At 45.7% G+C, this 14,616-nt stretch overlaps 1 protein-coding gene across 2 annotated transcripts in view; it reads left to right on the forward strand.

Annotated features, from left to right (window-relative positions):
• Window positions 1-14,616, forward strand: part of hepacam2 (HEPACAM family member 2) — a 46,117-nt gene that overhangs the window by 121 nt on the left and 31,380 nt on the right. For both annotated transcript variants that reach the window (XM_055893593.1, XM_055893592.1), the window contains exon 1: window positions 1-70. This exon is cut by the window's left edge. In XM_055893593.1, coding sequence (XP_055749568.1) covers window positions 1-70 — 70 coding nt within the window. The remainder of the gene's footprint in view (window positions 71-14,616) is intronic.

Consider the following 14,616-nt stretch of genomic DNA (forward strand, 5'->3'; position numbering starts at 1 on the left):
CTAATGGAGGGCCCTGGAAGAAGGACCTTTATCGCTCTGTGCCTGTACACTGCACTACTTACTCTCTCAGGTAAGAGGAAGAAATATACGTGTCTGGTGTTACTGTCACTGCGGTCACCTTGTTGGGGATACCAGTGCAGTGGAAAGCTGAAGAGCGGGGATCTTTAGTGGTGTGTCTGAGTCCGACATTGGCAATGTCGGACGAAACAGTTATGGTTCATGTTGTTATCTGGGCATACCTGGTGATTGGTCCATTGCTGACATCTCAGCAATGTTAATTGAATGTCATTTCAAGAGAAATTCATTAAATGTTTTGAAAGTGCAACTAAAAGTAAGGGCCCACATCAACGTTGCCCATTATCTTTCATTGGTTTAATCATGATCGAGCCATTAGACTGTATTTGATTTGATCAGTTATTACACGCATACTAGAATGGTACTTTTTAACCCTTGTGTAGTCTTAACATTCTGTAGACTCCCTTTGTCCTAAGGGTTAAAAATGACCCGCCTTCACTAAACACCTAAAATAAAGCAGCTTAATTGAATTTTAAACCGCAAATCTATTTTTCATGAAGAAACAACCTGTCATTCATCACAAACTTTGTCAATATCTTGGTTTTCCCTCTTCACAATGCAGAAAGACTGCATTTAATTAGTGGACACCACTCATTTTTATTACCACACCTGTCATAATTGTTTTCTTTACTAAAGTAGAGGTTTATTATTACTTTATTATTATTGCTAAAGGTACTGCGTTGGTGTAAACGTAGAGATAGAGAAAGAGATAGCACTTGTATAGCCTAAGAAAGTTGCAGAAATGTGCAGAAAGTAGTTTTGAATGCATTTTATTGAAGGTAAACAATAACAGTCTTGAACTTTTTTTGGCAACATAGTGATATATTCTTATATACTGTACAATGAGGAATTCAACTACAAAATACTTAAGAATAAAATAAGATAATAGATACAAAACAAAAATGTGAAGAACATACATCAATCAACTCTAATTAGCACATGTAGGACAGTACGCAAGTGTGTGTGCATGGACTTTGCAGATGGATTTCTCACATGTGCAGCACATAGTATTTATTTTACAGTCCTTCTTTGGGGGGGCAGAATTGGCATCTCCTCCTCTTGCCTGCCCCAGCAACAAGCTTCATGTGGATCAGGACAAGATTCAGCCCCCTGAACAGCTTTCACAAGCGCTGCAGAAGCTGCTGTGCGGGGGAGGCGCTGCCTTCTTTGAATGTGTGGGGTTACAAGTGCCTTTCCCAGCTGCTCCAAGAACACCCACCTCTTGTTCCGCTTATCAGGCATCCAGGTAGGGTTGATCTTGTTCCATATCATGAAGGCATTGTATGAGGACACATTACATTTACATTTACATTTAAGTCATTTAGCAGACGCTCTTATCCAGAGCGACTTACAAATTGGTGCATTCACCTTATGGCATCCGGTGGAACAGAGAACACATCAATGATGTTATGGAAGATGACCAGGGGACACGGGCAGTCATCCTCCTGCAGCTGTAAGTTCCAATCACCTTGTCCAGGTTGTCCACGCCTCCTTTGTTGTGGTTGTAGTCCAGGATGATGGCTGGCTTCCTGTCCTCGCGATCACTGATCTCAGCTGTTTTGTGCAGTGTGCTCAGGAGGACCACATTCTTGTTCCTCTTTGGGAGGTAAGAAACTAGAGTGGTGGTGGGGGTGAAGGCAAACTTTGATGAGAAGGCCTCTCTCCCCCTTGTTGCGAGGAGTGCAGAGGGGAGCTCAGGCTTGTTCTTTCTAACTATGCCAACCATGGTGAGCTTCCTCTTCAGGAGCTGCTGGCTGAGTTCAATCAGTAGCACACATAATCTACATTTCTCATTGTGTGTGTGTGTCTTTGCGGTTTTTGTGGTGTGTAAATGATTTTAGAACTGCCTGGTCAAAAATGACCATAAGACATTCTTTGTACCCTGGTGGTGTACAGCTTTCATGGAAATATGAACAAAGGCGATGTTTCACTTTTTCTTGGTCACTCTAGGAAAGTCATCAAAATGTAAGTTAAAAATATATAATTTAGGCATTTTCTCTGCTTTTTAACATAGTGGCGGGTCATTTTTGACCCGTAAGACAACACAAGGGTTAATCATAGTGTAATAGGACAGGAATACTCTGATGCATGTGTGTCAAAGCCGTGTGTATAGGTGGCAGGGAAGTCAGGCGCAGGAGAGTTAAACTGAGTGTAAATGGAGACTTTTAATAAATGTCCACTTAACATGCTCCAAACACAAAAATGTACATACATAAAATAAACATGGGTACGAGGACCCGTCGTGCACCTATACACCAAGAAACAACAGTTGACATAAAACAATCTCTGACAAAGACATGAGGGGAAAGAGAGGGTTAAATACACAAGAGTTAATGGATGGCATTGAAAACAGGTGTGTGGGAAGACAAGACAAAACCAATGGAAAATGAAAAATAGATCGATGATGGCTAGAAGACCGGTGACGTCGACCGCCGAACACCACCCGAACAAGGAGAGGCAACGACTTCGGCAGAAGTCGTGACAGTGTGTGTTCATGCATGTCAGTATTGGTCCATGTTGAGTCTATGGAAATCAGACATCTACGTAAACATATCTGACCAAATTACACATGATTTCAGTTCTGGGTTAACTGAGATGAATTCTATGGTGGTCGACTAAGTTGTTGCTACGTTGTTATGTCACATTGCAGTCGCTACCGATATTTATGATGTGTTTCATATACTTTATGCTGGCTTTTATGGTTGTAACAAGGGGGTTTTAGCATTTTTATTTCTGGTTCAGACAGACAGACTTTAGACAGTCAGAAGACGGAGGAAAGACACACTGGAAAGAGTTCATCAACCAGGCCTCTGCTGACTCAGATTGTCACGAGATGGGACCAGAAATAGGACCGGGCATTTCTATCACAAAATGGCCAATTCTTTTCACTCTAGGCCCCCGTTATTTGCCAAATAATTATTATAATGGGTCAGTCCATCTTGCATTTGCCAGTATTGCCCTATGGCCAATCCTTCCCTGCTGATGATAATAGATGTCCAACAAATCTCACATGACCAGATAAGCTCACCACCGATGTCCTAACACAACATTGGAGCTCACTTCTAAGAATGTGTTTGCATTGGAGCTCACTTCTAAGAATGTGTTTGTATTAAAGCTCACTTCTAAGAATGTGTTTGTATTGGAGCTCACTTCTAAGAATGTGTTTGTATTGGAGCTCACTTCTAAGAATGTGTTTGTATTAAAGCTCACTTCTAAGAACGTGTTTGCATTGGAGCTCACTTCTAAGAATGTGTTTGTATTGGAGCTCACTTCTAAGAATGTGTTTGCATTGGAGCTCACTTCTAAGAATGTGTTTGTATTAAAGCTCACTTCTAAGAATGTGTTTGTATTGGAGCTCACTTCTAAGAATGTGTTTGCATTGGAGCTCACTTCTAAGAATGTGTTTGCATTGGAGCTCACTTCTAAGAATGTGTTTGCATTGGAGCTCACTTCTAAGAATGTGTTTGTATTGGAGCTCACTTCTAAGAATGTGTTTGTATTAAAGCTCACTTCTAAGAATGTGTTTGTATTGGAGCTCACTTCTAAGAATGTGTTTGCATTGGAGCTCACTTCTAAGAATGTGTTTGTATTCACTTGAGGGGTCTTGTTTATGTAATCAAGGAAGGAGGAGGGGACACTTGAGGGTGGTGCATCAGTAGCATTCAGCTCTGCTGGTGCTGGTGGCCTTTATTTGGGGTCCAAACAGAGGTGTCAACAGGCGGAGTGTGTGTGTGTGTGTGTTTATAATTGTGTGTTTGTGTGTGTGTGTGTGTGTGTGTGTGTGTGTGTGTGTGTGTGTGTGTGTGTGTGTGTGTGTGTGTGAGTGTGTGTGTGTGTGTGTGTGTGTGTGTGTGTGTGTGTGTGTGTTTGTGTGTGTGTACGTGCGTGCGTGCGTGCGTGCGTGTGTGTGTGACAGTGAAGACATCCCCTCACCTTCTCAGAGTCCATTGCCTCGGTTATCTCCACTGTCACTGTCTCTTATCACCACAACAATCCCAGGCTTGTTTAGTGACAACAGTGGCAGCAGCGGGTTCAGCACACTGTCCTGCTTATTTAACAGACCTTCCCCGGCCTTATGCTGGACTACACAGCCACGATGATGGCCTAGCTAGCAGGCCACTTGGAGTGTGGCATGGATGGGGGAAGGCCGTTTGTATTATTTAGGACATAACACCAGGCACACGGTTCATCTATTGTGATGAACAACAGTGGCAGTCAGCAGGGCCTGGACGTCCCCCGGAGAACGGGACTGACTTGGGAGGATGGAGGGAGAGAGAGAGAGGGAGGAGGGATTGGAGGAGCGGGATGGAGGATGGAAGAGGAAGAAGGAGGGACGGAGGAAAGAGGGGGGATGCTTGGATAGAGAGAGAGAGGTAGGAGCAGGAGGGAGAGGGTGGGAAGGAGGAAGGAGAGAGGGGAGAGGATGCAGGGAGAGAGAGGCAGAAGAAGGGAGAGAGGGAGGGAGATAGAAAATAGAGGGCATTGAAACAGAAAGGGAGAGAAAGTGATAGGGGAGCGGGGAGAGCGAGAGAGAAAGAGGTGGAGAGAGAAGGTGTGGGGGGGTTAAACTTTGGACAGCCTACCTGCCTGCCTGCTGTTTAATCTGAGCTGGCAACACAACACACACATCACCTACTCCCTTCCTAATTCGAATCCTAATTTAGCCGTTGAACATCAGTGTACAATATTCAGCGGCTAAATCATACAGCTCAAAGATGTTTGCTTTAATACCTGTTTGTAGTAATATGATAGGCTTGACAATGTCTCACAATCACTTATGAATTGGGTTTCAGGACACAGACGTCTGGATAAAGTAAATGGAATGAATGAATAAATAGCATGACACAGATGTGTCAATCATGTAAACATAAGCGGATATCGCAGACTCTTTCTGCTTTACAGAGCTCAGCACGAAAAGGAGTCTGCACATGCTATAAAATAGACTGCTATGGCTTTCATGTTCATGAAAAGCTCATTTGTTTGTACGTGTGTTCAGGGACTGTATTTATAAAGCATACCGGAGTGCTGTAGGAGTCCTGATCTAGGTAGTAGGAGTGCTGATCTAGGTAGTAGGAGTGCTGATCTAGGTAGTAGGAGTCCTGATCTAGGTAGTAGGAGTCCTGATCTAGGTAGTAGGAGTCCTGATCTAGGTAGTAGGAGTGCTGATCTAGGTAGTAGGAGTGCTGATCTAGGTAGTAGGAGTCCTGATCTAGGTAGTAGGAGTGCTGATCTAGGTAGTAGGAGTGCTGATCTAGGTAGTAGGAGTGCTGATCTAGGTAGTAGGAGTGCTGATCTAGGTAGTAGGAGTGCTGATCTAGGTAGTAGGAGTGCTGATCTAGGTAGTAGGAGTGCTGATCTAGGTAGTAGGAGTCCTGATCTAGGTAGTAGGAGTGCTGATCTAGGTAGTAGGAGTCCTGATCTAGGTAGTAGGAGTCCTGATCTAGGTAGTAGGAGTCCTGATCTAGGTAGTAGGAGTGCTGATCTAGGTAGTAGGAGTGCTGATCTAGGTAGTAGGAGTCCTGATCTAGGTAGTAGGAGTGCTGATCTAGGTAGTAGGAGTGCTGATCTAGGTAGTAGGAGTGCTGATCTAGGTAGTAGGAGTGCTGATCTAGGTAGTAGGAGTGCTGATCTAGGTAGTAGGAGTGCTGATCTAGGTAGTAGGAGTGCTGATCTAGGTAGTAGGAGTCCTGATCTAGGTAGTAGGAGTGCTGATCTAGGTAGTAGGAGTCCTGATCTAGGTAGTAGGAATCCTGAACTAGGTAGTAGGAGTCCTGATCTAGGTAGTAGGAGTGCTGATCTAGGTAGTAGGAGTGCTGATCTAGGTAGTAGGAGTCCTGATCTAGGTAGTAGGAGTGCTGATCTAGGTAGTAGGAGTCCTGATCTAGGTAGTAGGAGTCCTGATCTAGGTAGTAGGAGTGCTGATCTAGGTAGTAGAAGTCCTGATCTAGGTAGTAGGAGTCCTGATCTAGGTAGTAGGAGTGCTGATCTAGGTAGTAGGAGTGCTGATCTAGGTCGTAGGAGTGTTGATCTAGGTAGTAGGAGTCTTGATCTAGGTAGTAGGAGTGCTGATCTAGGTAGTAGGAGTGCTGATCTATGTAGTAGGAGTTCTAATCTAGGTAGTAGGAGTCCTGATCTAGGTAGTAGGGGTGCTGATCTAGGTAGTAGGAGTCTTGATCTAGGTCGTAGGAGTGCTGATCTAGGTAGTAGGAGTGCTGATCTAGGTAGTAGGGGTCTTGATCTAGGTCGTAGGAGTGCTGATCTAGGTAGTAGGAGTGCTGATCTAGGTCGTAGGAGTGTTGATCTAGGTAGTAGGAGTCTTGATCTAGGTAGTAGGAGTGCTGATCTAGGTAGTAGGAGTGCTGATCTAGGAAGTAGGAGTGCTGATCTAGGTAGTAGGAGTGCTGATCTAGGTAGTAGGAGTCCTGATCTAGGTAGTAGGAGTGCTGATCTAGGTAGTAGGAGTCCTGATCTAGGTAGTAGGAGTCCTGATCTAGGTAGTAGGAGTCCTGATCTAGGTAGTAGGAGTCCTGATCTAGGTAGTAGGAGTCCTGATCTAGGTAGTAGGAGCCCTGTTCTAGGTAGTAGGAGTCCTGATCTAGGTAGTAGGAATCCTGATCTAGGTAGGAGGAGTGCTGATCTAGGTAGTAGAAGTCCTGATCTAGGTAGTAGGAGTGCTGATCTAGGTAGTAGGAGTGCTGATCTAGGTAGTAGGAGTCCTGATCTAGGTAGTAGGAGTGCTGATCTAGGTAGTAGTAGTGCTGATCTAGGTAGTAGGAGTGCTGATCTAGGTAGTAGGAGTGCTGATCTAGGTAGTAGGAGTCCTGATCTAGGTAGTAGGAGTGCTGATCTAGGTAGTAGGAGTCCTGATCTAGGTAGTAGGAGTGCTGATCTAGGTAGTAGGAGTCCTGATCTAGGTAGTAGGAGTCCTGATCTAGGTCGTAGGAGTGTTGATCTAGGTAGTAGGAGTCTTGATCTAGGTAGTAGGAGTGCTGATCTAGGTAGTAGGAGTGCTGATCTAGGTAGTAGGAGTCCTGATCTAGGTAGTAGGAGTCCTGATCTAGGTAGTAGGAGTGCTAATCTAGGTTGTAGGAGTCCTGATCTAGGTAGTAGGAGTGCTGATCTAGGTAGTAGGAGCCCTGATCTAGGTAGTAGGAGTCCTGATCTAGGTAGTAGGAGTGCTGATCTAGATAGTAGGAGTGCTGATCTAGGTAGTAGGAGTCCTGATCTAGGTAGTAGGAGTGCTGATCTAGGTAGTAAGAGTGCTGATCTAGGTAGTAAGAGTGCTGATCTAGGTAGTAGGAGTGCTGATCTAGGTAGTAGGAGTCCTGATCTAGGTAGTAGGAGTGCTGATCTAGGTAGTAGGAGTCCTGATCTAGGTAGTAGGAGTGCTGATCTAGGTAGTAGGAGTCCTGATCTAGGTAGTAGGAGTCCTGATCTAGGTAGTAGGAGTGCTGATCTAGGTAGTAGGAGTGCTGATCTAGGTAGTATGAGTTCTGATCTAGGTAGTAGGAGTGCTGATCTAGGTCGTAGGAGTGCTGATCTAGGTAGTAGGAGTGCTGATCTAGGTAGTAGGAGTGCTGATCTTGGTAGTAGGAGTCTTGATCTAGGTAGTAGGAGTCCTGATCTAGGTAGTAGGAGTCCTGATCTAGGTCGTAGGAGTCCTGATCTAGGTAGTAGGAGTCCTGATCTAGGTAGTAGGAGTCCTGATCTAGGTAGTAGGAGTGCTGATCTAGGTAGTAGGAGTGCTGATCTAGGTAGTAGGAGTGCTGATCTAGGTAGTAGGAGTCCTGATCTAGGTCGTAGGAGTCCTGATCTAGGTAGTAGGAGTCCTGATCTAGGTAGTAGGAGTCCTGATCTAGGTAGTAGGAGTGCTAATCTAGGTTGTAGGAGTCCTGATCTAGGTAGTAGGAGTGCTGATCTAGGTAGTAGGAGCCCTGATCTAGGTAGTAGGAGTCCTGATCTAGGTAGTAGGAGTGCTGATCTAGGTAGTAGGAGTGCTGATCTAGGTAGTAGGAGTCCTGATCTAGGTAGTAGGAGTGCTGATCTAGGTAGTAAGAGTGCTGATCTAGGTAGTAAGAGTGCTGATCTAGGTAGTAGGAGTGCTGATCTAGGTAGTAGGAGTCCTGATCTAGGTAGTAGGAGTGCTGATCTAGGTAGTAGGAGTCCTGATCTAGGTAGTAGGAGTGCTGATCTAGGTAGTAGGAGTCCTGATCTAGGTAGTAGGAGTCCTGATCTAGGTAGTAGGAGTGCTGATCTAGGTAGTAGGAGTGCTGATCTAGGTAGTAGGAGTGCTGATCTAGGTAGTAGGAGTGCTGATCTAGGTCGTAGGAGTGCTGATCTAGGTAGTAGGAGTGCTGATCTAGGTAGTAGGAGTGCTGATCTTGGTAGTAGGAGTCTTGATCTAGGTAGTAGGAGTGCTGATCTAGGTAGTAGGAGTGCTGATCTAGGTAGTAGGAGTCCTGATCTAGGTAGTAGGAGTGCTGATCTAGATAGTAGGAGTCCTGATCTAGGTAGTAGGAGTGCTGATCTAGGTAGTAGGAGTGCTGATCTAGGTAGTAGAAGTCCTGATCTAGGTAGTAGGAGTGCTGATCTAGGTAGTAGGAGTGCTGATCTAGGTAGTAGGAGTCCTGATCTAGGTAGTAGGAGTCCTGATCTAGGTCGTAGGAGTGTTGATCTAGGTAGTAGGAGTCTTGATCTAGGTAGTAGGAGTGCTGATCTAGGTAGTAGGAGTGCTGATCTAGGTAGTAGGAGTCCTGATCTAGGTAGTAGGAGTCCTGATCTAGGTAGTAGGAGTGCTAATCTAGGTTGTAGGAGTCCTGATCTAGGTAGTAGGAGTGCTGATCTAGGTAGTAGGAGCCCTGATCTAGGTAGTAGGAGTCCTGATCTAGGTAGTAGGAGTGCTGATCTAGATAGTAGGAGTGCTGATCTAGGTAGTAGGAGTCCTGATCTAGGTAGTAGGAGTGCTGATCTAGGTAGTAAGAGTGCTGATCTAGGTAGTAAGAGTGCTGATCTAGGTAGTAGGAGTGCTGATCTAGGTAGTAGGAGTCCTGATCTAGGTAGTAGGAGTGCTGATCTAGGTAGTAGGAGTCCTGATCTAGGTAGTAGGAGTGCTGATCTAGGTAGTAGGAGTCCTGATCTAGGTAGTAGGAGTCCTGATCTAGGTAGTAGGAGTGCTGATCTAGGTAGTAGGAGTGCTGATCTAGGTAGTATGAGTTCTGATCTAGGTAGTAGGAGTGCTGATCTAGGTCGTAGGAGTGCTGATCTAGGTAGTAGGAGTGCTGATCTAGGTAGTAGGAGTGCTGATCTTGGTAGTAGGAGTCTTGATCTAGGTAGTAGGAGTCCTGATCTAGGTAGTAGGAGTCCTGATCTAGGTCGTAGGAGTCCTGATCTAGGTAGTAGGAGTCCTGATCTAGGTAGTAGGAGTCCTGATCTAGGTAGTAGGAGTGCTGATCTAGGTAGTAGGAGTGCTGATCTAGGTAGTAGGAGTGCTGATCTAGGTAGTAGGAGTCCTGATCTAGGTCGTAGGAGTCCTGATCTAGGTAGTAGGAGTCCTGATCTAGGTAGTAGGAGTCCTGATCTAGGTAGTAGGAGTGCTAATCTAGGTTGTAGGAGTCCTGATCTAGGTAGTAGGAGTGCTGATCTAGGTAGTAGGAGCCCTGATCTAGGTAGTAGGAGTCCTGATCTAGGTAGTAGGAGTGCTGATCTAGGTAGTAGGAGTGCTGATCTAGGTAGTAGGAGTCCTGATCTAGGTAGTAGGAGTGCTGATCTAGGTAGTAAGAGTGCTGATCTAGGTAGTAAGAGTGCTGATCTAGGTAGTAGGAGTGCTGATCTAGGTAGTAGGAGTCCTGATCTAGGTAGTAGGAGTGCTGATCTAGGTAGTAGGAGTCCTGATCTAGGTAGTAGGAGTGCTGATCTAGGTAGTAGGAGTCCTGATCTAGGTAGTAGGAGTCCTGATCTAGGTAGTAGGAGTGCTGATCTAGGTAGTAGGAGTGCTGATCTAGGTAGTAGGAGTGCTGATCTAGGTAGTAGGAGTGCTGATCTAGGTCGTAGGAGTGCTGATCTAGGTAGTAGGAGTGCTGATCTAGGTAGTAGGAGTGCTGATCTTGGTAGTAGGAGTCTTGATCTAGGTAGTAGGAGTGCTGATCTAGGTAGTAGGAGTGCTGATCTAGGTAGTAGGAGTCCTGATCTAGGTAGTAGGAGTGCTGATCTAGATAGTAGGAGTCCTGATCTAGGTAGTAGGAGTGCTGATCTAGGTAGTAGGAGTGCTGATCTAGGTAGTAGAAGTCCTGATCTAGGTAGTAGGAGTGCTGATCTAGGTAGTAGGAGTGCTGATCTAGGTAGTAGGAGTGCTGATCTAGGTAGTAGGAGTGCTGATCTAGGTAGTAGGAGTCCTGATCTAGGTCGTAGGAGTCCTGATCTAGGTAGTAGGAGTCCTGATCTAGGTAGTAGGAGTGCTGATCTAGGTAGTAGGAGTGCTGATCTAGGTAGTAGGAGTCCTGATCTAGGTAGTAGGAGTCCTAATCTAGGTAGTAGGAGTGCTGATCTAGGTAGTAGGAGTGCTGATCTAGGTAGTAGGAGTGCTGATCTAGGTAGTAGGAGTCCTGATCTAGGTCGTAGGAGTCCTGATCTAGGTAGTAGGAGTCCTGATCTAGGTAGTAGGAGTGCTGATCTAGGTAGTAGGAGTCCTGATCTAGGTAGTGGGATGTCCTGATCTAGGTAGTAGGAGTCCTGATTTGGGATCAGGTCCTCCTGTCCGTATAATCGTATCTGTCATGCCTACGGGGTGTTCTAGGTTATATATTTCTATGTTGGTGCTCTTGCTATGGTTCCCAATTAGAGGCAGCTGATGTTCGTTGTCTCTAATTGGGGATCATACTTAAGGGTTCCCTGTTCCCACCTGCTTTGTGGGATATTTTATTTATTTATGTATTTTTTATTATTTTTTATTTTGAGTCAGTGCCCCTCAGTACTGCACGGTTGTTGTTAGTTGTTGTTAGTTTCTTGGTTTGTTTTAAGTTTCACTAAAAATAAAGATATGGAACTCCAATCACGCTGCGCCTTGGTCCGTCTGTCCACACGATCGTGACAGTATCTCTTTCGTATCATTTTCGTATCTCTTACCCTTAGATGCTTTATGAATACGGGTCTAGATTGAATACATGTGCGAGGTGTTTACACAACTCTCACCCCAGAAACATATAGAGGCTAGGTACATCTAGAATGGAACGCTAATCAGTCAGGACAAACATTGCAGTATTTATCATCCCTATGGGGAAATGTTGTTGCAGCATCATGTACATGTTTAAAGTGGTGTTTAAATATAGTAGCCAACAAATTAAAAATACAAAGTTCCCAACAGTTACATACAGTATATACCAATGAAAGAGACTAATCTGCTAGCCTTACCAAGTGAATAGGAACATTAGCCTGTTTAGGAGGGATATCACACCTGGCACAAATGATTGTCTAGTTGTTGTGTTCTTCCTGCTGAGGGGTGCCCTATACCTGCGCCCAGAGGGGAATAGTTCAAAGTCCGGGTACAGGGGGTGGCTTGGGTCTAAAATGATTTTGTGAGCCTGCTGAGGGCCCCGACCTTAAAGATCTCATCCAGGCCTGTCTGTTTGACTCCAAGTACCTTGCTGTGGTGATAATCCCTCTCAGCATATTTCTCTGGCTGACAGTGGCATTGCCAAACCAACAAACAATACAAAAAGTTAAAATACTCTCAATGAAAGATTTGTAGAACATAGTCAGTATAGTACAGTCAATATTAAAAGATCCCAGCTTTCTGAGAAAGTACAGTCTCTGCTGATGCATTGAGTAGATCAGGTCTGTACATTTACTCTACTGAAGCTTATTGTCCAAGAGGACACAAATATATTTGTTGTCCTCTACAATCTCTATGTTCTGACCTCTGATAGATGTTGCAGAGGTGGGTGTTGTTCGCTTCCTGAAGTCGACGCACATCTCTTTGGTCTTGTTGGTATTGAGGACCAAGTGTGATTTGTCACACCACTCTACAAGGTCATCTAGGACCGGGCCATGATGTTCCTCGTCATCATGCAACAGGCTGATCAAGGCACTGTCATCAGCAAATTTAACGAGGTGTCTGTCAGGATGGGAACTAGTACAACTATTAGTGTACAAGATGTACAGGAGTGGGGACAAAACACATCCCTGAGGAGAGCCTGTGTTGGTATTGCGTATGTCCGACACGTGGGGACCCACCTTGACCCGCTGTGACCTCTGGCTCAGGAAGTCAAACAGCCACAAAACCAGTCCCCCATCTAAGGAGTCCCTTATGAGTCTCTGTGCCAGAATGTAGGGCTGGATTGTGTTGAAGGCAGAAGAATAGTCAACTGCCATGGGATTTAGCACCCTCTACATGTCTATAGACCATGTTGAGGAGAGTAAGAATGGCACCATCAATTCCTCTGTTGGGTTGATAGGTTACTGAAACGGGTTGAGGAACTTCCGGGTGGCGCTGAGGATATGACTTAACGGGTAGGAAACACAGTGGCCCAAGACATGAACAGGTCACTCTGAGATTATTTGTTAAAACGTTCTTTCTGTATACCTCACTCTATATCTCCTTCCCTCATCTATCATACTCTGTCTCTCCTCCCCTCCTCTATCATACTCTGTCTCTCCTTCCCTCATCTATCATACTCTGTCTCTCCTTCCCTCATCTATCATACTCTGTCTCTCCTCCCCTCCTCTATCATACTCTGTCTCTCCTCCCCTCCTCTATCATACTCTGTCTCTCCTCCCCTCCTCTATCATACTCTCTCTCCTCCCCTTCTCTATCATACTCTGTCTCTCCTTCCCTCCTCTATTATACTCTGTCTCTCCTCCCCTTCTCTATCATACTCTGTCTCTCCTCCCCTTCTCTATCATACTCTGTCTCTCCTCCCCTCCTCTATCATACTCTGTCTCTCCTCCCCTTCTCTATCATACTCTGTCTCTCCTCCCCTCCTCTATCATACTCTCTCTCCTCCCCTTCTCTATCATACTCTGTCTCTCCTTCCCTCCTCTATTATACTCTGTCTCTCCTCCCCTCCTCTATCATACTCTCTCTCCTCCCCTCCTCTATCATACTCTCTCTCCTCCCCTTCTCTATTATACTCTGTCTCGCATTCCCTCCTCTATCATACTCTGTCTCTCCTCCCCTCCTCTATCATACTCTGTCTCTCCTCCCCTCCTCTATCATACTCTGTCTCTCCTCCCCTCCTCTATCATACTCTCTCTCCTCCCCTCCTCTATCATACTCTGTCTCTCCTCCCCTCCTCTATCATACTCTGTCTCTCCTCCCCTCCTCTATCATACTCTGTCTCTCCTTCCCTCATCTATCATACTCTGTCTCTCCTTCCCTCATCTATCACACTCTGTCTCTCCTCCCCTCCTCTATCATACTCTGTCTCTCCTCCCCTCCTCTATCACACTCTGTCTCTCCTCCCCTCCTCTATCATACTCTGTCTCTCATTCCCTCCTCTATCATACTCTGTCTCTCCTCCCCTCCTCTATCATACTCTGTCTCTCCTCCCCTCTATCATACTCTGTCTCTCATTCCCTCCTCTATCATACTCTGTCTCTCATTCCCTCCTCTATCATACTCTGTCTCTCCTCCCCTCCTCTATCATACTCTGTCTCTCCTCCCCTTCTCTATCATACTCTGTCTCTCCTCCCCTCCTCTATCATACTCTGTCTCTCCTTCCCTCATCTATCACACTCTGTCTCTCCTCCCCTCCTCTATCATACTCTGTCTCTCCTTCCCTCATCTATCATACTCTGTCTCTCCTCCCCTCCTCTATCATACTCTGTCTCTCCTCCCCTCCTCTATCATACTCTCTCTCCTCCCCTCCTCTATCATACTCTGTCTCTCCTTCCCTCCTCTATCATACTCTGTCTCTCCTCCCCTCCTCTATCATACTCTGTCTCTCCTCCCCTCCTCTATCATACTCTGTCTCTCCTTCCCTCATCTATCATACTCTGTCTCTCCTTCCCTCATCTATCACACTCTGTCTCTCCTCCCCTCCTCTATCATACTCTGTCTCTCCTCCCCTCCTCTATCATACTCTGTCTCTCCTCCCCTCCTCTATCATACTCTGTCTCTCCTCCCCTCCTCTATCATACTCTGTCTCTCCTCCCCTCCTCTATCATACTCTGTCTCTCCTCCCCTCCTCTATCATACTCTGTCTCTCCTCCCCTCCTCTATCATACTCTGTCTCTCCTCCCCTCCTCTATCATACTCTGTCTCTCCTCCCCTCCTCTATCATACTCTGTCTCTCCTCCCCTCCTCTATCATACTCTGTCTCTCATTCCCTCCTCTATCATACTCTGTCTCTCCTCCCCTCCTCTATCATACTCTGTCTCTCCTCCCCTCCTCTATCATACTCTGTCTCTCATTCCCTCCTCTATCATACTCTGTCTCTCCTCCCCTCCTCTATCATACTCTGTCTCTCCTCCCCTTCTCTATCATACTCTGTCTCTCCTCCCCTCCTCTATCATACTCTGTCTCTCATTCCCTCCTCTATCATACTC

This window comes from Salvelinus fontinalis, chromosome 32 (genome assembly GCF_029448725.1).
Source record: "Salvelinus fontinalis isolate EN_2023a chromosome 32, ASM2944872v1, whole genome shotgun sequence".
Taxonomy (NCBI): Eukaryota; Metazoa; Chordata; class Actinopteri; order Salmoniformes; family Salmonidae; genus Salvelinus; species Salvelinus fontinalis.